The following is a 22394-nucleotide window of genomic DNA, read 5'->3' as shown; positions in this document are numbered from 1 at the left end:
TATATATATATCACTGATTTTTTAGGTGAACTCCATCAATATTTCATAAATTTGACAATCAAAGAATTGCTTATCAGGAATACTGAGACCCTAATTAAAAGGAAATGGTGATATTGATCAGAACAATCACCCGTAATAGTAAATGAAGCGCATGACAGATTTTTTTTTTTTGCAGCTTGTGGGATAAAATATTGGATGGAGATGACATTTTATAACAAGTGCAATGGAGTTAAAATTGCTTTAAAAAGATAAGATGGATCATAGAATTAAGAAAGTCAAAGCATCTGAGTTCATTGATTCTCATAAACATGTGCTTCTTTTGCTGATATGGAATTGAGTCCTTTTTAAGCTAAGAGTCTGTGGGTGCTTTGTGAGTAGCTTTGTTGCTGCAATGGAGTTTGCAAGAATTATCTTTTCTGGATTCTTGGTTTCATTGGCTCTGAGCGTGGGAGCTGCCAAGGTGAAGGACTTGCCACCCTGCAATTTCAAAGCAATTTACAACTTTGGTGATTCTAATTCAGACACTGGGGCTATATCGGCGGCAATTTTCCCAAGGCAATGGCCAAATGGTGAAACTTTCTTCCATAAGCCGGCTGGAAGACTTTGCGATGGACGGCTTATGATAGATTTTATTGGTAACAAAAGCATGAAATATCCTATCCTTCTTTATCCAACAAGAATTTTTGATTAATTCTCTGTCAAAGTTCATAAGAACTACTTTTCTGTATGCAGCTGAACGCCTTGGATTGCCTTTCTTGAGTGCATACCTGGATTCAATTGGATCAAACTTCCAGCAAGGTGCCAATTTTGCCTCAGGAGGATCAACCATTGTTCCACAAAACAAAACCATAGCTGAGAGTGGATTAAGTCCATTTGCTCTTAATGTTCAGATTTGGCAGTATGACCAATTCAAGGCACGCACTACTGATCTCTACAAAGGTTATTATCAGAGCTCATTGAAGACCAATACTTCTCCCCAAGTTATATCCTCCTAGACTAAGGAAACTAATTGTCGGTGATTTGCAGTTAGCAAATATTCTTGTAGAAACCAGCTTCCAAGACCCAAGGACTTCCCAGAGGCACTTTATGTGTTTGATATTGGGCAAAATGACATTGCTTATGGACTCCGGACGGTTGATGATGCACAACTTCTTGCCTCAATGCCGGACATAATTAGCCAACTGGCAATAGCAGTCCAGGTAAATTGCATTCTTTCATTCAGGTTAACTGGGATCAGAAAAGTAGCAACTCCTGATTAAATGTGTTTTTGGATGACCAAACCTGGATCAAATTACGACTTGCAACAGCTTCTATATACTCAAGGCGCAAGGACATTTTGGATACACAACACTGGTCCTATTGGTTGCTTGCCATCAACCTTGCTCAGCATAAAAAATCCTCCTCCAGAATTTCTTGACAACCATGGCTGTGTGGAAAGCCAAAATGACATTGCCAAAGAGTTCAACAGGCAGCTCAAGAATAGAGTGATCAAGCTCAGGGCAGAGCTCCCAAGGGCTGCAATAACATATGTAGATATCTATACTGCAAAGCATGGACTTATCAGCAATTCAAAACAGCAAGGTAATAACATGGTAAAAACAAAACTGAGCTACCATAAATCTAATCCATAAACATTCTATCATAATCTGTTTTTTCTTTTCTGGCTTTTTTCTAGGATTTGTTGATGCACAAAAGATTTGTTGTGGGTATCATAAGAATGGAATTGATGTGGGATGTGGAGGGATATTACCCCTACCAAATGGTACCAAAATATTTGGGACTGCATGTGAAGACCCTTCTCTATATATCAGTTGGGATGGTGTCCACTACACTGAGGCTGCCAATCGTTGGATTGCTAATCGTTTAATCAATGGTTCACTGTCAGATCCCCCCATTCCAACCACCCATGCTTGTTACAGAACTTCATGAAGCATGATCTGCTGAGCAGTGACCACATCTCAATGGATCTTAATCATGGTGTTAGCAAAAGAGACAAAGTGATGACACTAGGAAATAACATTAGCCATGAGAATATCAGTAGTCAATACTATGACACTGTGGAATTACTGTTGCATATTTTTTTCTCAATAAGATTTATGGAAAGTTTCTTCCACTTTCTTTGGTGGCATTAATTAATCACTCAGGTTAAAAGAAAAAGAAAATTTTCATGTCAATTTACTAACAGCTATGAAACAAATCAATAACAAGGTCTCATAATCTTTATGATTTGTTTTTTGTGATCAATTGCCCTTGTGCCTAAATTTAGACCAGATGTCGTCTCTCCTAGTTGGGAAGTTCAAATCTCCTACAAAACCCCATATTCAACTACCTGCCAAACTATGATAATTTGTTTGATGAAGAAGCTCTTGAAAGTCCAAAAAAGGAGTAAACTAAAAGAGCTGTAAAAAATATACCCCATTTTAGGATCACTAGAAGATGTTTTATTGAAGTAATACATGTATATTTTGAGATTTGGTAACTGATTTGTAGCTTAGCTTTTTATTACTATGAAAATGAAATGTGGGGTTACTGTCTTTAAGTAGCATATGCACATGTATGATTTATCCCACTGATTGCGCAAAACCAAATCCATTTTTAAAACCTAAAGTATAGAAAATGGGCCCTTTCAAAATTTTTGTCCCCGTTGCCAATCACCGACAAGGAACCCTATCATGTACCAAGTCAATACGATCGGCAAGATATGATCACTTCTAATCTAAGACACTTCATCACCACCAGACAATCCCCATCGAACGGTGTACAGTTCTTTGGACAAAGTTAAGATGACTATGAAAACCAAGGTCCAAATCTTCTGCAATCTTTGACATTATATTAGTCAGAGCTGACACAAGTGCCACAAAAAAAAAATGTGGTATGCGGCATTGGACATATTGGCAGGCTTGATTCTAGGCCATCTGGCTGGATGTCGTTTAATAGGGTAGATGAGCGGAGTAGGGACCACCGCAACAGCAAGAGAACAAGAAGAAAAAGGAGAATGGCAAGTTTTAACCAAGTTTACTGCCAGTTTCTCACAGCTAAAAGAGGGAAATTTGTAAAAATAAAAATAAAAATAAAAGGCAGTTTAGCTTTTCATGTATATATAAAGTGACAAGTTCCTGGAACCAGCTAAGCGGGAGAGAAAATGGTGTTCTGGAGAGTGTTAATTGCTGGGGTTCTAGTTTCCTGGGTGGAGAGTGTTGCTGGTGGTAATTTGCCACCATGTGAATTCCCTGCAATTTACAACTTTGGTGACTCAAATTCAGACACTGGAGGCATATCAGCTGCTTTTGAACCAATTCGAGCTCCATATGGTGTGCCGTATTTTCACAAGCCATCTGGTAGAGACTGTGATGGCCGCCTCATCATAGACTTCATAGGTAATAAGAATTTCAAGCTATCGATATCTGCATCACAATAAGTTAAACTAGGAAACTTACGTCCTTATCTTATTCTTGTCAATTTTTGGCAGCTGAGCGAGTAAAATTGCCATATCTGCATGCTTACTTGAATTCCTTGGGAGCAAATTTCAGGCATGGGGCAAATTTTGCAACTGGAGGATCAACCATTAGGAGGCAGAATGAGACGATTTTTGAGTATGGGATAAGTCCATTTGCTGTAGATATGCAGATTGTGCAGTTTGAACAGTTTAAAGCAAGGGCCATTGAAATGTACAATCAAGGTTAGATTTCAGTTTCCTAATAGACAGAATGTCAACATGAAGCTAAGAATTTTTTACACTGTTTTACCTTTTTTTTTTTTCTGTTTTGTCATCCTTAGCCAAGGATCCTTCTGAAAAGGATAAACTTCCAAGACCTGAGGACTTCACCAAGGCGCTTTACACAATTGACATCGGCCAAAATGATCTTTCTGTTGGTTTTAGGAAAATGAGTTTTGATCAACTGCGTGCAGCAATGCCAGATATCATAAACCAGTTAGCATCAGCTGTCCAAGTAAGTATCATATTTCTAGTTTCAGAATTGCCTACGTGTAACATGTTGGTAGTCTAATATATGTGTCAAGGGCTTTCTTTTTTTAACACTTTTCCTCATCAAACATGTGACAATAGCAGTCTTTTTGAACCTTTGACAAGGATTAACAATATTTGAGTCTAATATGCTTATTACAAGGAACAAATGTAATTAATCAGTATGTTATGTAAATATCAGCATCTGTACCAGCAAGGAGGGAGAACCTTCTGGATACACAACACGGGTCCGATTGGTTGCTTGCCAGTGAACTTTTTCTACATACATAATCCTGAGCCTGGATATGTTGACCAGTATGGTTGTGTCAAGGGTCAAAATGAAATGGCTATGGAATTCAATAGGCAGCTTAAGGACAGAATCATCAAGCTAAGAACAGAGCTCCCAGAAGCTTCAATTACTCATGTGGATGTCTATACTGCTAAGATTTCATTGATTGGCAATGCAAAGAATCTTGGTAACCATCATCATTAACAAATCACACATTTTCTGAAACAATTATGGTGCCTTAGTCTCCATTGCTATACGATCAAGCTTTTACTTTGTTTGATAACTACGGTTTGGATTTGATTGCATCTAAACCAACATAAATGCAGTGCAAGGCTATTTTCCTTGAGTTGAAAAATGTAAAATGCAAATGAGGGCTATATTTCTTCAATGTGAATATATATATATATATATATATATATATATATATATATATATATTGAGATGGTGACTCTTGTTTGGACTAGTGCAAATATTTATCAGTTTATGCTTTCTGTTTACAGGAATGGCAGATCCATTAAAGGTCTGCTGCGGGTATCATGTCAATTACGATCACATATGGTGTGGGAACAAGGCAACCATCAATAATACTGAAGTATATGGTGCTTCTTGTCAAAAACCCTCAACCTTTGTAAGCTGGGATGGAGTTCACTACTCTCAGGCTGCAAATCAGTTTGTTGCTGATCATACACTCAATGCTTCATTATCAGACCCACCAATTCCAATCACTCAAGCATGCCATAAGCAGTAAGAGTATGTGATCGGGAAACCAGTGTTGATTTGCAATAGTGACTAGACCAACACTTTCCATGTATTGTAGATCAGTTAAATGTAATTTATCTCAACGTCATAATGAAAAGACCTTAAGAAGTTTTAATAATATTGAGACCAAACAGAAATATTGTGTTTGATTGGAGATTTTGTGCTTCTCTTCTTATGATGCTGCTGGTGTTAAGCTGATGCTTCAATTAATTAAGTTTCTCCAGGCATGGTAGTGGATCAAATATTTTAGTACTTTGACAGGGGAAAAGAAAAGCATGGCCACCTTTTACTTTTTTTGATTTGGTGAAGGGGATTTGACCTTGCTAAGGGATCACGCACCAATGACCAAACCTAATGCTTGAACCAAATGCACCAATGACCAAACTGACGAGCCAAATGTTCGATTCAAATGCACCAATGACCGAACCAAATGCTCGAACCGAATGCTAGGTGCTAGGGTGCTGTAACCACCCGTTGGTAGCAATGAAGAAGCAGAATAGAACTTGAAGTAAGGGATATCAGTGTCAATCTCTCATTACTAAGCCAATACACAGGTTACGTGAAAAGTAGGGTTCAGATTCACATGTTCAGACGCCAGCTCTAAAATATTATACACATTTATACACAGATCTCATTGCCGATGTCCATCCGGCAAGGGAACCACCTTGTGAAAGGGTACTGCCCTCTGAGGCAAGGCACCGTCCTCCTCATCATCATCAAATTCCAGTAAATAACTAGACAAGAAAAGAAAAAAAAAATGCTACGCATTTCAATATGAATATAACCAGCAATTAACTATACAACAAAGAGTCTGAAATGAAACAATGATCTGTTACTTTTCATATGGGGAAGATAAACACATGAAGAATGTAAACAGGCCAAACAAGCAGGTTTTTCGAAAATCTGCTATACTAGGGCAAGAATGGAGGATGTTACTTACTCATCTGATTTCCTCTGGAAAGATGCGTAATGGTTGATAGCCCCCCCACATATATGCACGCGAAAATTAATGGTCAGTTTAAAATATATTAGCAATCTATAAAAAACTAAAAACATGAGGAAATGATCCAAAATTATATGTTGGGTAATGATGACAGTAATGACTGGAATAGTCACCTTTCGAGGAGTGCTGATGACGGTTGCCTTATAGAGTGCAGTTGTTCCTGGATAAATGGCCAAAACATGTCTTCCGGCGGGGAATTCTTGAGTACTAGAAAGATCATTCCGCTTGGGGAAAGGTATAATGCAAGACACAGGAAGCTTGTACTTCCTGAAGTTCGAATAACAAAAATCACAATCTTCCAGATGGACTGATTGCAGTTATTTAAAAATTTGACTTTAACTTACTAAGAACCAAAGCATAAAACCTTACCTTTGGCCACCACCCTCTTCATCATCACCTGGCTCCTCATCAAGTACTTCAAATCTGCATATGGAGATGAAAATTTAAAACAGAACAAAGAAGACTCTCAATGGAACTTGGAAACAAGTCAAAATGACATGTTCGATGGGAATCATGCTTACTCTTTTGTTTTCTCATCAAAATTTATCACTTTTACAACAAACCACTCATCCTTCTCAGCATCCGAGGTGACTCTTGCAGCTACCTGAGTACAAGAGCAGATGTCAATCTCCTTACTTTGGAAATATATGGAACAGTTCTCTTTCTTATGTACTATTGAGAATAAGAGTTGAGAACAAACACAGTAAATTAGGTCTACAAACACATATCAACAACCAATTGTGATCGAGATACATGCACAACTTTGGTTTTTCTGTTTGCTACATAGTCTACAAGCTTACCTGTTCATCTTTGAGGCTAACACAAGCCTCAATATGACTCCGCATAGAAGGAGAAAGGCGAGAGATATCTGAATCAGACTTCATTCTTTTCCTTTTCTGATCATTACCTTCTGCAATTTGTCTAATGTCAGCTACATAAATAGGAAGTTCAGATACTCTCATACCAGTATCTGAAATACACATGGAAATGAATTTTTTGTTTTGGCATATGTTGCATATTCAACGCTCTAGCTTTGGAAGAATAGAAAGATCATAAACACTTAATAATTTCAACTAATTGCTGAGTCTTGATCTGATTTTAACGATCATGATATAGTTCAGAATGGTCATATCATCTCAATAACTTCTATGTCATCAGTGAAGCAATTCCATGTTCCATTAAACTACTCACAAATCACACTTTTAGAAAAGGAAAGAGAGACAGGATAAGATGGAGAAAATCACATTGCAGAAAATTACATCCTTATAATATCCTCTTTGATTATTATACAACTAAAGCTAACACTTTACTGTTAAAGTATAAGTCAAGTGCCAAGATGGCCAAGAGATGACCTTAACTTTTTGCTTTGTAAGAATGCAAGTATTAAAATTCCTAAATATCTTCATGCAAAGGGAGAACTCAATATAGAGGTTAAAACAACTGAAATGTCTCATATAAACATAGTTGGTAGCACACACCCATCTTTCTTCGCTGTTGTCCTGGAGGTCCAGAAGGCAATAAAGTGTCCAGTTGGCTTAGTAACAAGTTGGAAATCCTGTATCAATGCCACCACAGTGAGTTGGTCAAAAACAATGGAATACAGTACAAAGAATCATAAAAGCCTACAGAACCAAACCAGAAAGTTCATTGTTACACTAGCCCCAAACATTTATAGAGAAAAAGTTGCCATATTGTACAAGCCCCAGATTCAATAGAGAGAGAGAGAGAGAGAGAGAGAGATGGTCAAAGAAATTGGTAGAAGACTTCATTAGAGACAATGAACATACGTTATTTCTCTCTCTGAAAGATCTTTAGCTTGAATATATAAATTTTTTAGCCTTGATAATGAAGAATCACCAGGTTTCTCAACTACCTCAGGAGCTGCATTGATATACAGAAGTTCAATATTATTATAAACTATGAGTAACAGTTAATAAAGAACAAGGCCAAATAAAGTAACAGAAGAAAGAAAATAATTCTCAAATGTTAAACAATACAATTTAATCATCTGTATCCAAGAGTTTTCAGCAAGCTTTCTATCCATTAAAGGTGTAGTAAATCACTTGATGCTATACAATAATCCAAAAATTGATTGGAAAAATTATTGTCAAAACCAGTAAACCCTAGAGGCATTGTTTAGGGGCAACATTCTTAGAAGAAGAACCAATAATTTTTGTAAATCTTTTGTTCAAGTCTAAAACTTTTTATAATAGTGGCTTGGAGCAAATAAATAGGGTCTAGGATGCACAAAAAAACTCAGATTTAAAGTTATATAGCCAAGCCACTAAGTTATGTGATCTTCATCTGATAGTTTCTAAATATGTAGTTTTTACATGATAATGACTATATGGATCTGAAAATTCCTTTTATGATACTTCTTCTATACTCCTGGATGTTGACTATACGCACATCCAAGGAACTGCTAATCAATCTTAAACCCTATTGAATTGACAACAATATTTTTCATTTTCCCACTTGTTCTAATTTCATACAGTTAGTTTTTAATTTGCAGAATATTCTGATTTCTGACACCGTTCGTGCAAACATGCTCAAACAAATCAATCAAAACATTTAGGAGAAAAAGATATCAGGAGCAAGGTTATGAAATGATAACCCAGAAATTCTGAACTAAAACAACTAAATAGATATTGTGAGGCTCAACAGTTAAAAGATAATTATATACAAAGCATTGAACATTATTCTAAATGCAAAATTAACCACTCCCGATATGGATTTCCGAGCATGTTAGGAGCATCGACCTATAATGTGCAAAAACCAGATGATTTCCTTCTCCATGAAAATTTAGCCCCATAAGCCAGCCATTTCAGCCAAATAGAATGTTTTGTCATCATAAAGGCAAAACCTTTAAACCAAAATTACGTGAAAAAAATACTAGCTTTAAAGTTAAACCTCAATTTAGATCATAAACAATTCTAAACTCCACTAAGCTGAACTCCAACTTCATGCTCAAACATTAATGTAGCATTGTAGCCAAGTTTTAAACCAAGTCAATAGTCAAACTCCCCATAGAAACTATTTCTCTCCTCTTTGATCAAACTACTCTAATTTTCTTTTCCTAAAAATTAAAAAAAAAAAAAAAAAAAAAAACTTCATAAAACTCATTAGTAATGTATAACAAAAATAACTTCCTTATCCAATAAAATCCATTATCAAAAAAATTTAAGCTCTTTTAAACCAAACCCAGCTCAAAAAAATTCCAGAGAGCCCAAAAAAACTACACTCTAAAAGCATTACAAAAACACCATATTTTGATAAACTAAAACAAACCCATTAATCTTAGGAACCATAAAAATCAACCCAGATCATAAAATTTGAAGCTAAACGAAAAAAGTTGAGAAATTTACTAGCTTGAAGCTTTTTGTGAAGCTTGTTGATTTCGATAAGAACCTCTTCTTGTTCTTTCCTTAACCGATCGAGTTGCCTTGAGTTTTCCAAGATTGAAGCAATGTCCGGTGACGACATCGTTTTCTGTTTCCTATCCTGGTCGGAAATACAATGTTGTCTGTTTTACCTGATTACTTCCAGCTAGATTTTTCACTTCAATCAATCCTTAGTTTGATCAAAAGTCATATTTTTTTCAAATAAAGTTTGAATTAAAAAATTAATATATAATTAAAAAAAATAAAAAAAACCTTGGAGGGCTTTTAAAAATTCTTGTACCTGTTAAAAGGAAAATAATATCAAAGCCTATGATTAAAACATAAACAAATAACCGATGGATAAATTCGATTTTTGAATTTTTATTTATTTGCTGTTTTTACTTTTGTTTTGGTTTTGTCTTAATTATTGACACCTGTTATTTAAAATAATTTATTAAATTAAATCAAAATATTCCAAACTGACTTAACTTAATTGGTTGGATTGGTTTGATCAATTTTAATTATTAAAAAAATATAACTTATATTATTACATACAATTCTTTTATATTATGTATATTATATGAAATAAATACTATATTATATAATTTTAAAATATTAAATAAATTATAATATTTATATTTACAAAAAATATATTTCAAAATAAATTAATAGGATCTACTAGTTCAATTTATTCAATTATCAATTTTAAAAATTAATAACCAATTATACTAATCGAATAAATTTTTTTAGCAAATTAATATTAAAATTAAATAAATCAAATTGATTATAGTGAGTAGTGACCACTAAGGGTGTAAATGATACATTAATACTTGCAAGTTACTCGAGTTCGATTAGAAAAAAATTCGAATTCGATTCAATTATTGTCGAGTCGAGCTCGAGCTCGAATAACTCGATTTATCGTTCGAGCCGAATTCGAGTATTCTTATATCTGACTCGAGTAGCTCGCGAGCCTAATCGAGCTTTTATATTTAAATATATTTTTATTATTTTAATTAATAAAATATTTTGAGTCCGAGTTCGAATTCAAATATGAATAATCGAACTCTTGTTGAGTATACGAATCGAGTTTATTTTTACATATTAATTGAGCTTAATCGAGCGAGCTTGAATAGCTCGAATTCGATCACGAATCGAACTCGAACTTAAAAAATAAAACTCGATTGAACTCGAATCGAGTATCGAGCCTCGAGTTGTGAGTCAAGCTCGAGCTCAAACTTCTCACTATTCGACTCGGCTCGACTCATTTACACCCCTAGTGACCACCCTACTCAAATTTCATTCATGTTTTTTATGAGCCTCAATTGAAATTAAAATGAGAAATTTTGTGGCCAACAAAATGTGAAAATTGGAAAATATTAAATATTAAGTGGGCCCAATTGAAAATGTAATATTTTTTGGGGTGAAGATTGAAAATGTAGTATTGTTGATCATTTCATTGAAGTTGTTGTTTCTGTTTAAATTGAGCCGATGAGGATTTGCCCCCTCTTCCTCCATTCATTTATGTTTTGGTAGGAGGGGACAAAAAATAAAAATAAAAAATATTGTGATCAAAGTTATAACTTTTTTCCTACCAAAATTACCCTTTCCTCAATCCGCATTTGTTTTTTTTTTTTTTTTTGAGTTATAATGAAATTAATGATTTCAAAGAAATATTAATTACACGAAAAAATTTAAAAAAAATGTTTATATCATTGACATTGACATGATATGATTTAGAGGAATTTTGATATTAAATTTATAAAAATTATGCATAACGGTGTGAATTATCGATAAAATATTAAATTTTTAATTTTAATAATTAAAACTTAAATTTTGATAATTTTAAATATAAAAATTATACTTAAAATTTATAATAATAATAATAATAATAATAATAATAATAATAATACGAAACAAATGAAACTTTTAATTACTAATGACAAAAACTATTTCCTTATTATTATTCTTATTGTTTCTTTTACAAAATCATTTTTTATTTAAAATTAAATTTTGATAATTAAAATTAAAAATCTAACATTTTACCCATAAATTACATAACAGTTGGCTACAAAATCAAACTTCAAATCTCCACATATGAAATTTCTAAAATTGCATTTGAGTACTAATTAATGAGCAAAGGATAATAATAACAATATTTGTCAAAGATAAAAATAATAAATGCTCTTTTTATCTTATTTCCTTATCCCACATATTTACTCAAACATCAATCTTTAAAAAAAAAAAAAAAAATTTTACCATAGCAAATGACAAACACATGAAGAGTAAGCAAACTTATATATATATATTTATTTATTGTTGCAATCTTAATTTCTCACAGCCATTTTCCATTTGTCCTTGTCCCAAAATAGAAAGTAATAAAAGACACGCTGTCTTCAATAGCAACTATTGCAAAGTTGAAAAAGCAATTGCAATCAATTTTGGATGATGGGGTGATTTGGGTTTTAACCAATAATTTAATCAAAATCAAATTTAAAAAATTAAGGGCAGATTATGTGTCATTAAGCAAAGAGAATTGGGTCAAGAAAAAAAATCAAAACCATGTTAAGCTGTGTTTTGGGGATAATGAGAAATTTTATATTACAAAAATATCATAATTTGAGATAGATAAAAAAAAAAAAAAAAAAAAGAGTGCCGTTAAATGCACTCCTTTTTTTTTCATATTTTAATTTTTTATAAAAAAAAAATTTGTAACTACAATTATTTAATCACCCTTCTCACATGTTTATAAAATTTTATAATTTTTCAAAAATAAATTTCCTAAAAGTCATATAATATTTTGGAAATGAATTTTTTAAAAGTTATAAACTTGTTTGAAAATAAATTTTCAAAAAAATAATAAATTTTTTGAAAATTTATTTATGAAAGATATATAATTTTTTAAAAATTTATTTTCGAAAAATTATATATATTTTTGAAAAATTATTTCTGAAAATATTTATGACATTAAGGAAATTCATTTCAAGAAATTTGTATGAAAAATAAAAAATAATTAAATAATTTTATTTATAAAAATTTTTGAAAAAAAATAATTGAAGTATGAGGAAAAAAGATTGGGGTGTATTTAGGATCACTCAAAAAAATTATAAATATGAAAATTAAAATTTTTAAAATTTTAAAATAATTTCATAAATTAATTAAAATAAATGGTTTGAGTATTAACATGGAAGAACAAAGAATAGTTCCAAAGATTTTAAAAGTGAACTTCAAAAGCATAAAACCAAACAATTAAGATCAAACAAAATGAGTGTCTTAAATAGTCAAATCTAAACTCAAAAATGGGGTCCACATAACTAAACATGAATTCCATATTTCCATTTGGCAAACTCAAATTCAAAGAGTTCAACATGGCATCAATCAAGGGTCCCACTTGTAACACATTGATTAGATTTCAACTTTCAGTCAAACAAATCATGGCAGACTCTAAATTGTGAAACTTTTAAAGAGTCCAAGTGTAACACACACAAGAATTACTCAAAGAAAGAGAAACAGTGAAAAATGGAATTCTTTTCTATTCAATAATGTGACCATAATTTATTGAAGGAAATGAAAAACAGATGTCAAAGATTAAATCTTTAACAGTTATTAATACGTTTTAAAGATTCCGCAGAGGAAAATAGATAGCTGCAGAACGTGGGACCAGTATTGAGGCTGGTTGTTGGTTTGGTTACCCAATATTCGAAATTTTCACTGATCTCAGTCTTGTAAGAAAAACCCAGATTGAGAATTCTTGTTTTGATTCCAAATATGTTGTTTTTCTCATTAGATTATGTTATTCCTCTTTGAAAGGAATGAGCTTTTTGTGTTTCTGAGGGTTTAATTCAATGGTTGAATTTTTCTTCTTTGTTTTGTTTCCAAGTTTTCATTTTTTTTGTTACATGAATAACTGTGGTTAACGCTTGCTTAAAATGGTTGGCTTGAATTGGAGCTAAGTTGTTTTTTCACTTCCAAGACAGGAATATTTTTGAATGGCAAATGGGTCGATGGGGAATTTTTTTACCTTGGGGTTTGGTGTTAATGAAAAATTTTGGTACATTTTTAGGTGAAGTTTGTTCGGAAGAACATAAAATTTTGCTTGGTTCATGTCTGTCTTTTATGGTATTTGAGTTTTTAAATGCCTTTTTCTCTGCTATTTTACCTTGTGTTCATTGTTGAAGAAGAAAAATTCAAGCTTATTTGGCTGAATTTGAATGCTGGAAGATCAATCATGAAAGTTTGAGCTTTATCCATTCGCACTGGTTCATAAAAATTTTTGGTTTTTTTAGAATAACATGACATGCTCCCCTTGTTCTTATGTTTGTAGGTTGTGGCTGAAGCATAACTTAATTGGTAGACACACCTTTCCTTTTAAAAGAACCTCTAAACGAATTTTTGTTTTCTCAGCCGAGTTAACTATATATCAGAAAAAGAAGTATTTTCCGGTTGATCTCTATTTTGAGTTGTAAAAGCAGCTAAACTCTACTGCTAAATTCAAGTAATAGGTCAAGTTAGTGCATGAAGAAGAATAACCAATTTTGATGTGCATCCGCTTTTACCTGATTTATGGTGTGATTAGCTGAGATTAATCTGCCATTTACCAGAATATGATAGGGCTAATGTTCTGTTCTAGGGCTATGTAATGTAATATTCTGTTCATACAGCATGTTTTACATTTCTCACACCTCAATTAACTCTAATTTTTTAAACCTTTTTCAGAACTGGTTGTTGCGCCCTGTGGGCTATCATTTCAGTTTGAACTTCAAACTTGATGAAGGCATCTGGCGTATTCATCTTTTGTTGGGTTTCAAATTATATAGTTGTAAAAGCAGACTAAGAAGATCTTGAGCATAATGGGAGTTCCCTTGCGCAGGTATTGCTTTTCATACTATTCTTGCACTAGAAACTAGAAAGCCTTTTATATTTTTCTTTTCCATGTCCATTCATTGGCATTTTTACTCGTTCACAAGGTTTCAATAACACCAAAAATGGTATTAATATGAGTTACATTCACCTCTGTCGGGCTGCAGTGGTAATGTAAGGAAACCAAATGAGACAATGAGGCTGATTGTAACAACTTTTGCTGGAGTTATTTTTGGCTTCTTTTTAGGAGTATCCTTTCCAACGCTTTCATTGACTAAGGTACTCTTGTCAATCACTGTCTCATACATATCCGGTTGATACCTGAAAGTTTTCTTTTGTTTCTTTTTCCCCTTTTCCTGTGTTTTTTAACATGGAATAACAAGTTTATTTCAATACGTTTAAATTTTGTAGATGAATCTCCCATCCAGCCTATTTCCTTCCATTGATCTTACATATATTGAGGACAAATATTCTGGACTTTCAACCCAAGCACTATTTAATGCTTTCAACTCTCTCAAGACTAATAAGGTTGTCTCAATGCCAGCTTACAAAAGCAATGAGACAAAGGTAAATCCCCTTTATTTTGATTATATATGCAGCATTACAATTCAGGATCTAGATTGTAGGCTGCCTTGTCTTGAAATTATGAAAATTTTAACTATGATTTCTACAAAAGTGGTTGAAGACCTTTGGACAAAAAAGTCCTTCATAACCAAGTTATCGATGCCATAAATATACAAAATTAACATTGAATTATTAATGTCGGAGTTATACAAATTTAGTTTTAGTTTTATTAGTAAATAAAGTTTGATTTATGCATATTTGATCGTGGTAAATTGAAAATCTGAACCTCAATTCTATCAACTGATGAAACGTGATTTTCTTTAGGATGGATCTCCTCAAGCGTGAGGTACTATACAGTCCATTTGTTATAATGTTGCTAATGTCAGCATTGACTAGAACTTTTCAAATCTAATCAATTACTGTACAGCTACTTCGTTCTGGGTTGATGGTTTTGTCTTATCAAGGAAATTCTCATTGTTGGTTATAACCATTTTATGAACTTAAGAAACAAAAATTAAAGATTTTGCTCATCCTTCTGGTGGATGGATGCACGCTTCTTTAAACTGTTGGTAATTTAGGCTGGAGAAACTTTGTGAATCTATTTTACTCATTGCCTTGTATATTTATTTGTATATGCATCAAACTCTGGTAGTGTCTCACTGTTCTTCTTACATTATGTGATTAGGGATGGTGTTCATAATATAGTTATTGATCATACGATCGGACTTTAGTTTTCTGGCTAATATGTGACAGTCATCTATAGTTAGTCTAACAAGAAAACCAATAACCAATAAGACTTACAGGTTTTAGCAGGAGCACTAACTTTTAATCCTTAATTATGTCAGATCTGGATTCCAACAAATCCACGGGGTGCTGAAAGACTTCCCCCTGGAATAATTTCATCTGAGTCAGATTTCTATCTTCGCCGATTATGGGGACAGCCGAGTGAGGTATGCATTTTCTACACTATATGTTACTCTGGCTCTTCTTTATGTTTATTGATTCTAGTCTGATATGTCAGAGAATTTGAACTGGTAGCCATCTACACATAAGGAAGAATTTAGTAAAAGTTTATGTTGGACAATATGTAAATGTTTGACTCCTGTACCCAGATGAAGTTGAATAGGGCAATGATGATTATCTGTCCATTTTCCATAGTGATTCAATTGAACTTTGTCTATCTAATTAATCCCGGTTGATGGGTTGCATTTGCAGGACTTAACCATCAAACCAAAATATCTTGTAACTTTTACTGTTGGTTATAATCAGAAAAACAATATTGATGCAGCTGTGAAAAAGGTCAGCCCTCTGTCTCTCTCGCCACACACACACACACACACATATATATGTTCTTACCTTCCTCTTCCCTCACATGTCTATACTCTCTTTTCTAAAACCCTTACAGTTCTCAGAGAACTTCACAATTGTGTTGTTTCATTATGATGGTCTGACCACAGAATGGGAAGAGTTTGGGTGGTCAAAGCGAGCTATTCACGTGAGTGTTCGAAAGCAGACTAAATGGTTAGCAACTAGTCCTTTCTCTTTATAAATCCTATATTAATCTTGTAGGTTGTATGGGATTTTGCTAAGCCCTAGTTATGTTATATTTTCACTCAAAATTCCTTAAATTTTCATCAAGGTGGTATGCGAAGCGCTTTTTGCAGCCTGACATTGTTGCACCCTATGACTACATTTTTATGTGGGATGAAGATCTTGGGGTGGAGCACTTTGATGCGGAGGAGTAAGTACATAAGTTCACTGTCTTGCTTTGGATAAAAATACGTTCAAGTAAGCTGAAATTAAACTCCTTTTGTTCTCAGATACTTAAAACTTGTCAGAAAACATGGTTTGGAAATATCCCAGCCAGGTTTAGATCCAAATAGTGGTGGGCTGACATGGGCAATGACAAGGAAGAGAGACAACACTGAAGTTCACAAGTAAGAGTGACTGCTTGATTGTGGTTTCCTTATACCTAATTGTTAATTCCACATAGGTTCGAATGTTTCCTTGATAGAAAGGTAGTTTGACCTCTTGTATTCCTTTTCGCTCCTGCAGGGATGCCGAGGAGAGACCTGGCTGGTGCTCTGATCCACATTTGCCTCCATGTGCAGCGTATGAAACATAATTAATCCTCTTTGTAAGAATGATTAAACATATTGCTTATTTCTTGAACTTTGTCCTAATTGTTCTTGCATACATAATGCTTAGATTTGTTGAGATCATGGCTACGGTGTTCTCTCGAGATGCATGGCGATGTGTTTGGCATATGATTCAGGTAAGCAGTGAGCTTATTTTTTCAGGATGTTGTCATTTCTCAGCTTTTCCCTGTTTATTATATAAATTCTCCTTTAAAATGCAGAATGACTTGGTTCATGGATGGGGTCTGGATTTCGCTCTTAGGAAATGCGTTGAGGTTAGCAACTGTCTTATCCTCCTGCATCCCTTATACATATATTCAAGCCCTTTTGCTGAGTTTGCAACTTTGTCTGAAAGCAGCCTTCTCATGAGAAAATAGGGGTTGTAGATGCTCAGTGGATTGTTCATCAAAGTGTTCCGTCTCTCGGGAACCAGGTACATGTAAACCCGTGAAGCATTTTTATTACCATTCCATTCGCTCAGCATACCTTATTGCTGTTTTCTTCCTTTCACAGGGACAAGCAGAGGGTGGAAGGGCACCATGGGAAGGGGTATGCAATAAATATTCCTCTGTCTCTCTCTCACACACACACACGCACACGTTTAACATATGCATGTATTTGTTTTGTCTCCCTCTCTCTCTCTTGGTAGATTGGCTGCAGACAGTACAAAAGTGTGCTTTTCATCCATTGTCGATGAATCTGGCAATGGTTCTTTTGTGAGTGTTAAAACTTACAAATTTCTTGTGCCAGGTGAGGGAAAGGTGTAGGAAAGAATGGACTATGTTCCAAGATCGGATGACTAATGCAGAGAAAGCATATTATGAAGGAATGGGGATGAATCCTTTCAATTTAACAGCTCATTAGTGAGTCTAGCTTTAACACTAGCATTAGAGTTGTAGAAATTGCTTCTAGACGTGATGCAACTTCTATTTTTGGTGACGAAAAAGGTGACTTGGTCGTATTAGCATATACAACGTATTTGTACAAGTCACGTTTTGTACAGTTCTATGTTAATATTATATTTTTGGGTAATTTATTCAGAGCATTTTCCTTTTTATCAGCGGTTTCACCTGTAATTACACATTTACAGTGGAGTGAAATGCTGAATCTAGATCACTTACAATATGACTTGCTATATAAGCATAAAGGTTCTAACACTAGGCCATCACAAAGGAAATGGCAGCCTCTGGCGGTCTCATGGTATAATACAGGCTCCCACCGCGCCGTGTTTTTGTACCCATGGCGTGGTGGGAGAATGGAGCCTACATCTTTAAGCTTTATGGAACTGCAAATTTGCAGTTGCTTTAGATCATTAAGCATTCATATGAGAAAGTCACCTATGGAAAGAAAGATATGCCTTGTAAACTGAAAAATCTTTACAAACTTGAAAATTACCTGTTAGAACTAGCCAAAAACTGAATGCTATTACATTTTTAGTTGTTACAAACCAATAATGGTGAGAAAGAGTTCAATATATCAAATGCACAGAGATTGGTGCTTTCTGTCCTGATTGATCATCAGTGTTACGACACAGAAGGTTTCAAGATGCAGAAAGCAGTTAGAGATAACCTTTAGTGATTGCTTCTTCTAGCTCCTTGAACTCCCATGCATCATCCGCGGAATATTGTCCTGTAAGGAGGAAAAGCAATCTCTTAACAAACTATTGCCTCTTGAAACAAAATAAACTTAAAAAAATGCTTAATTTCTTCTAATCTGAAAAAAAAAAAAAAAAGAATGCAAATCAGCTTCGAGTAATAGAAAAGAAACAAAACCATCATTTGCCCACCTTTTCATGCATAGCAACCAGTTGAAGGGCACCTCTCAGAGAAACCAAAACAGAAAACAATAGGATAAACTTATATAGCAGCTGTTCTCTTTTCCTTACTATCTTCATTTATAGTGGGAAAATCAATTGGTTCTTATATCCCTTAGTGTAAATACAGAAAAACTTCGAAATGATATAAAAATGACAAGTCTTCATACTAACAAATGTAGATCTATGTAATCAACATTAATCTTTTAAAAGGTGGAAGGGACCTTACCAATTGAATCTCTTCGCAGAGCAGTCAAATGAGCACAACTGAAACAGGGAAGGATATAAGAGAAATATCAACCCAAATGTTGAAATGATAAAGGCATAGAGATTAGACAAAATTTGCAACTATTCTAGAATCCAGAAACTATTGATCATAATTCATAAGTTAATAAAATCAAGGGCTAGGCCTGAAAACAAGGCAGAAAATTTTAAGAGGATCAAATTATTAAAAATGATTACCAGCCCAAAGCTTTCCCAAAATCTGCACATAATGATCGGATATATGTTCCTTTTGAACATGTGACGCGGAAAATCAAGTTTTGTCTGCAAAGACATTAAAAAATAATAATAAATCAAGCTATAATACTTTGTAGTAAGATGACTGAACCAGTTCATTTTGAGGAAAAAAAAAGGGATAAGATGTACCTGTCTTCTAAGCTTCGCTCAATGTCAAATTGGAAAATTGAAATTCGTCTGGGTGAAAGTTCAACATTCTCTCCTCTTCTTGCCTTTTCATACATCTTTTCACCTCCAACCTATTCATAATATGACATTGTTTTCTTATTCAGTGAATTCCCAAGTTCACAAGAAGCTGTGACAAAACCAGTAGGGCACGCCATACACCACATATTAGGAGCAAGGATGACTAAAAATTGATTCATTTAACTACACATACACATTTATGTATCAGAGTTTTATAAAACCTCTGAGTCCCCCATGCAGGTGAATAAGAATTCCAAATATCAAGTTTCAGCAAATTATTTCTAAATATATATTTGTTTGTGCATTCTGAGCATAAATACACAAGAATGCATGAGCAACACAGCTTTTCCCTTAAAGCACCTCCGCAACTTATAGGCAAAACTTACCTTGATGGCAGAGAACATTGGAGGAACTTGCCATATCTCGCCACAGAAGGATGCGGCAGTTTTCTTTATGTCTTCATCTTTGATATGCTCCCAAGGCTCACGTTGAATAACCTACATAAGATCAAATTGACGTTAAATAATAGCAGGTCTAATGTCCTAGAACTAAATTGACACATGCTGAGCTCTTGTCGTCTTGTTTCAGGAAAACATTAAGTAAACAGCACATAACAGTATGATGAACTGAATATAACTTGACCAAAGAACAGCAGATCCTATGTATAACTGACTACTGAATAAACACACCGGTGAATCAGCATCCCAAGTTGAGGTAGCCTCCCCTAAGCGGAAAACTCCACTATATCCCTTTGCCATTCCTTGATATCTGCAACAGAAACATTCAAACCCTCAGATAAATTCGTTTGGTGCATATATGAAAAAAAAAATTTCAGCTTCAAGCCATAGGCCAGTATGGAGCGGAGAGGAACCTGGCTTTGGACATTGAAAACTGAAGAGCTTGTCATAAAATTTAGACATGAGATAAGATAAAACATACCTTTCTACCAACTTAGTGGCTTTACCAACACATACAATCAATAGACCAGTTGCCATAGGATCAAGTGTTCCAGCATGCCCTACCTGTAAGCACAAGCCAAAAAGTTAAACCATAACAGAAAATAAGCAACAGAAGCATCCAAAAGTAGAGACACAATAGCAAAAGAGCACCTTTTTCACTTTGACTAAGCGACGCAGCTTGCCACAAACTGTAAATGAGGTCCATCCTGTTTTGCACCACAATAGTGTTATCATTTGACAAAAGCCAATATGATAATTCAGAATGTCATTTTACATTTATTTTCTGAGAATTGTCAAAAATTGTATATCAGCAAATCAGAGAATTAGATAAATAGTCCTGCTAACATTCAACAGTGTGACCAAACAAATTTGATTCAATACCCCCTCTCTGAATTAGAAACAGGAAGTAGAAGAGTCTCTTTGCTAAAGCACATAGCAAGCAGTACAAGACTAACTTACACCTTCTCCTCGTTAGCCTAAACATGTATTGACTAAAATCAGACTGTAGGCTACATATGACCAAATAAGGAAGTATGCATGCTTCAGTAACAACAAAAGCTCACTTATTATTAAATGCACAAAAAATTCTAAAGAATTGCAATTTTTTTACAAGTAAAAGACCTCCACTCTTTGATAGATAAACTACTGATTTAAATACATCTAAATATGATATTGATCAAGATATAGCATTCAAAAGTATTAACCCGGTATAATTCAAACAACTAATAATATGCATATTCGTTAGCTCACCTTTGGGCTTATTCACCAAAACTACCGTACCATATGGACCATCCCATCGCGGGGGAAGCTCAGTACTCCTACTAACAAGGTAAGGCTCCCCACCACTAACCTCGGTATCCTTACTGGGAACTTTCTTCAAACACTTAAAAAAGTCCTCCACCTTCTTCTCAGTAACCTCCTTTTTCACATCCTTATCTGAATTTCCCTCTTCCTCAAAAAACACCAACCCTTTGTCCACGTCCTTATTATCACCAGGTCTTTTACTCTTTCCCTTAACTTTGATTTTCTCATTTGATTCTCCAGGTTCAAGAAAAGCCTTATCAAAACACTGATCAGGAAAATACTTCTTTTCCAATTGATAAACCATTTTATAATGCTTATCTTTTTCCCAAGGATATGCAAATGTATCATAAAAATAAAGCTCTTCTTCCCTCTCATGTAACCTATCAAATTCCACAACTTTAGGCTTCAATTCAACAAACCCATCTTCATTTTTCCCCTTTTCATCATCTTCAGAATCTGACCCATACATTCTTTTCGTCCTCTTTCTATAATATTTCCTCTTAGACTTATCCATTTCATCATCCAAAGTCAGTTTCTTTTCTACCCATGAATCAAAACCCAATTCTTTTTCTGGGTTCTCTTCCTCAGGTGAGTTGGGTGAGTCTGGTTGACTGAGTCGGCGGCGAGTTGAGGGGGGTTGGGACTGTGTTGGGGTGTTGATGATCATGTCATATTGGAGAGGGTAAGGAGTTGATGTTGTGGAGAAGAAAAATGAAGGAAGTGGCTGCTTTGAAAAGATCAATCTTCTGTTAAGATTATTGGGTTTTGATGATAAGAGACGAAGGGACTGAGTTGCTGTGAAAAAAGGAACGATTTTTGGACGTAGAAAAAGAAGCGACATTGCCAAGTGGTGAAGTTTCGAAGTTTGAAGCTTTACAGGTTTCTTCAGTTGCTTGGAACCAGGGTTTTAGCACAGCCTTTTTAGAAGATTTTATAAGATTTTTGTCCGAAGGTCAGGCTTATTTTAAAAAAAAAACATAATTTTAATTTTTAAAAAAGCAATTTAACAAAAAATAAAGAGAAAATATAACAATGACGGCATAAAATTCAGTTAAATAACGTTTTTGACAATACTATTTTTATTTTTTTCTGAATTATAAAATAATTTTTAAACAAAATATTTTATAAAATACTTTTCAATTAGTGCATTATGATTAAA

General features: G+C 34.1%; 5 protein-coding genes across 8 annotated transcripts; 3 read left to right on the top strand and 2 right to left on the bottom strand.

Moving 5' to 3' along the window:
- Positions 1–2: 2 nt before the first annotated feature.
- On the top strand, positions 3–2992 carry LOC111293444 (GDSL esterase/lipase At5g14450-like). The gene is made up of 5 exons (XM_022886176.2): positions 3–635; positions 733–939; positions 1027–1199; positions 1308–1581; positions 1676–2992. Exons 1-5 carry the CDS (start codon positions 392–394, stop codon positions 1927–1929), a joined length of 1152 nt encoding a protein of 383 aa, XP_022741911.2. The 5' UTR covers positions 3–391; the 3' UTR covers positions 1930–2992.
- A 60-nt stretch (positions 2993–3052) lies between these two features.
- Positions 3053–5166, top strand: LOC111292946 (GDSL esterase/lipase At5g14450-like). The gene is made up of 5 exons (XM_022885604.2): positions 3053–3377; positions 3470–3679; positions 3778–3950; positions 4167–4440; positions 4754–5166. The coding sequence occupies exons 1-5, from the start codon at positions 3143–3145 to the stop codon at positions 4999–5001; spliced, it is 1140 nt and encodes a 379-aa protein (XP_022741339.1). The 5' UTR covers positions 3053–3142; the 3' UTR covers positions 5002–5166.
- A 347-nt stretch (positions 5167–5513) lies between these two features.
- LOC111292947 (SAGA-associated factor 29 homolog A-like) lies at positions 5514–9715 on the bottom strand. The gene is made up of 10 exons (XM_089767097.1): positions 9697–9715; positions 9381–9561; positions 7803–7896; positions 7494–7570; positions 6816–6925; positions 6537–6619; positions 6385–6438; positions 6129–6282; positions 5953–5966; positions 5514–5746 (listed from the first exon to the last, which is right to left on the bottom strand). Exons 2-10 carry the CDS (start codon positions 9496–9498, stop codon positions 5644–5646), a joined length of 807 nt encoding a protein of 268 aa, XP_089623223.1. The 5' UTR covers positions 9499–9561; positions 9697–9715; the 3' UTR covers positions 5514–5643.
- Positions 9716–12936: 3221 nt separating this feature from the next.
- Positions 12937–18011, top strand: LOC111291704 (uncharacterized). 3 transcript variants are annotated; one of them, XM_022883609.2, is made up of 15 exons: positions 12937–13117; positions 14109–14262; positions 14420–14531; positions 14664–14819; positions 15662–15766; positions 16032–16115; positions 16222–16337; positions 16456–16557; positions 16637–16753; positions 16872–16928; positions 17025–17091; positions 17176–17229; positions 17313–17387; positions 17468–17503; positions 17705–18011. In XM_022883609.2, exons 2-15 carry the CDS (start codon positions 14243–14245, stop codon positions 17816–17818), a joined length of 1215 nt encoding a protein of 404 aa, XP_022739344.1. In that variant the 5' UTR covers positions 12937–13117; positions 14109–14242; the 3' UTR covers positions 17819–18011. The 3 variants fall into 3 exon arrangements, with proteins under 3 accessions (XP_022739344.1, XP_089623222.1, XP_022739342.1); XM_089767096.1 differs by having other exon boundaries at positions 12980–13117; positions 17604–17790; XM_022883607.2 differs by having other exon boundaries at positions 12980–13117; positions 17468–17809.
- A 283-nt stretch (positions 18012–18294) lies between these two features.
- On the bottom strand, positions 18295–22220 carry LOC111291703 (Pseudouridine synthase family protein). 2 transcript variants are annotated; one of them, XR_016345918.1, is made up of 9 exons: positions 21182–22220; positions 20582–20637; positions 20412–20494; positions 20162–20240; positions 19859–19969; positions 19416–19581; positions 19230–19313; positions 18997–19034; positions 18295–18583 (listed from the first exon to the last, which is right to left on the bottom strand). XR_016345918.1 is itself a non-coding variant. In XM_022883602.2 (9 exons), the coding sequence occupies exons 1-9, from the start codon at positions 22074–22076 to the stop codon at positions 18513–18515; spliced, it is 1527 nt and encodes a 508-aa protein (XP_022739337.2). In that variant the 5' UTR covers positions 22077–22220; the 3' UTR covers positions 18295–18512. The 2 variants fall into 2 exon arrangements, 1 of the variants encoding a protein (XP_022739337.2); XM_022883602.2 differs by having other exon boundaries at positions 19416–19525.
- Between the last annotated feature and the right edge of the window lie 174 nt (positions 22221–22394).

The sequence above is a fragment of the Durio zibethinus genome, chromosome 10 (assembly GCF_047325235.1).
Source record: "Durio zibethinus cultivar Kanyao isolate XHJ-2024 chromosome 10, ASM4732523v1, whole genome shotgun sequence".
Taxonomy (NCBI): domain Eukaryota; kingdom Viridiplantae; phylum Streptophyta; class Magnoliopsida; order Malvales; family Malvaceae; genus Durio; species Durio zibethinus.
This window is presented reverse-complemented; position numbering and strand designations above follow the sequence as displayed.

Coding starts and splice junctions, on each gene's coding strand:
- LOC111293444 (XM_022886176.2), top strand. CDS start 392: ATGGAGTTTGCAAGAATTATCTTTTCTGGATTCTTGGTTTCATTGGCT. Junction 636..732: donor GCTTATGATAGATTTTATTG/GTAACAAAAGCA, acceptor TTCTGTATGCAG/CTGAACGCCTTGGATTGCCT. Junction 1,582..1,675: donor CAGCAATTCAAAACAGCAAG/GTAATAACATGG, acceptor GCTTTTTTCTAG/GATTTGTTGATGCACAAAAG.
- LOC111292946 (XM_022885604.2), top strand. CDS start 3,143: ATGGTGTTCTGGAGAGTGTTAATTGCTGGGGTTCTAGTTTCCTGGGTG. Junction 3,951..4,166: donor AGTTAGCATCAGCTGTCCAA/GTAAGTATCATA, acceptor TGTAAATATCAG/CATCTGTACCAGCAAGGAGG. Junction 4,441..4,753: donor TGGCAATGCAAAGAATCTTG/GTAACCATCATC, acceptor TTCTGTTTACAG/GAATGGCAGATCCATTAAAG.
- LOC111291704 (XM_022883607.2), top strand. CDS start 14,243: ATGGGAGTTCCCTTGCGCAG. Junction 16,929..17,024: donor CATTTGCCTCCATGTGCAGC/GTATGAAACATA, acceptor CATAATGCTTAG/ATTTGTTGAGATCATGGCTA. Junction 17,230..17,312: donor CTCTTAGGAAATGCGTTGAG/GTTAGCAACTGT, acceptor GTCTGAAAGCAG/CCTTCTCATGAGAAAATAGG.
- LOC111292947 (XM_089767097.1), bottom strand. CDS start 9,498: ATGTCGTCACCGGACATTGCTTCAATCTTGGAAAACTCAAGGCAACTC. Junction 6,926..7,493: donor ACAACAGCGAAGAAAGATGG/GTGTGTGCTACC, acceptor GACAAATTGCAG/AAGGTAATGATCAGAAAAGG. Junction 6,439..6,536: donor TTTGATGAGAAAACAAAAGA/GTAAGCATGATT, acceptor CTCCATATGCAG/ATTTGAAGTACTTGATGAGG.
- LOC111291703 (XM_022883602.2), bottom strand. CDS start 22,076: ATGTCGCTTCTTTTTCTACGTCCAAAAATCGTTCCTTTTTTCACAGCA. Junction 20,241..20,411: donor GCCACTAAGTTGGTAGAAAG/GTATGTTTTATC, acceptor TTTCTGTTGCAG/ATATCAAGGAATGGCAAAGG. Junction 19,314..19,415: donor GAGCGAAGCTTAGAAGACAG/GTACATCTTATC, acceptor ATGTCTTTGCAG/ACAAAACTTGATTTTCCGCG.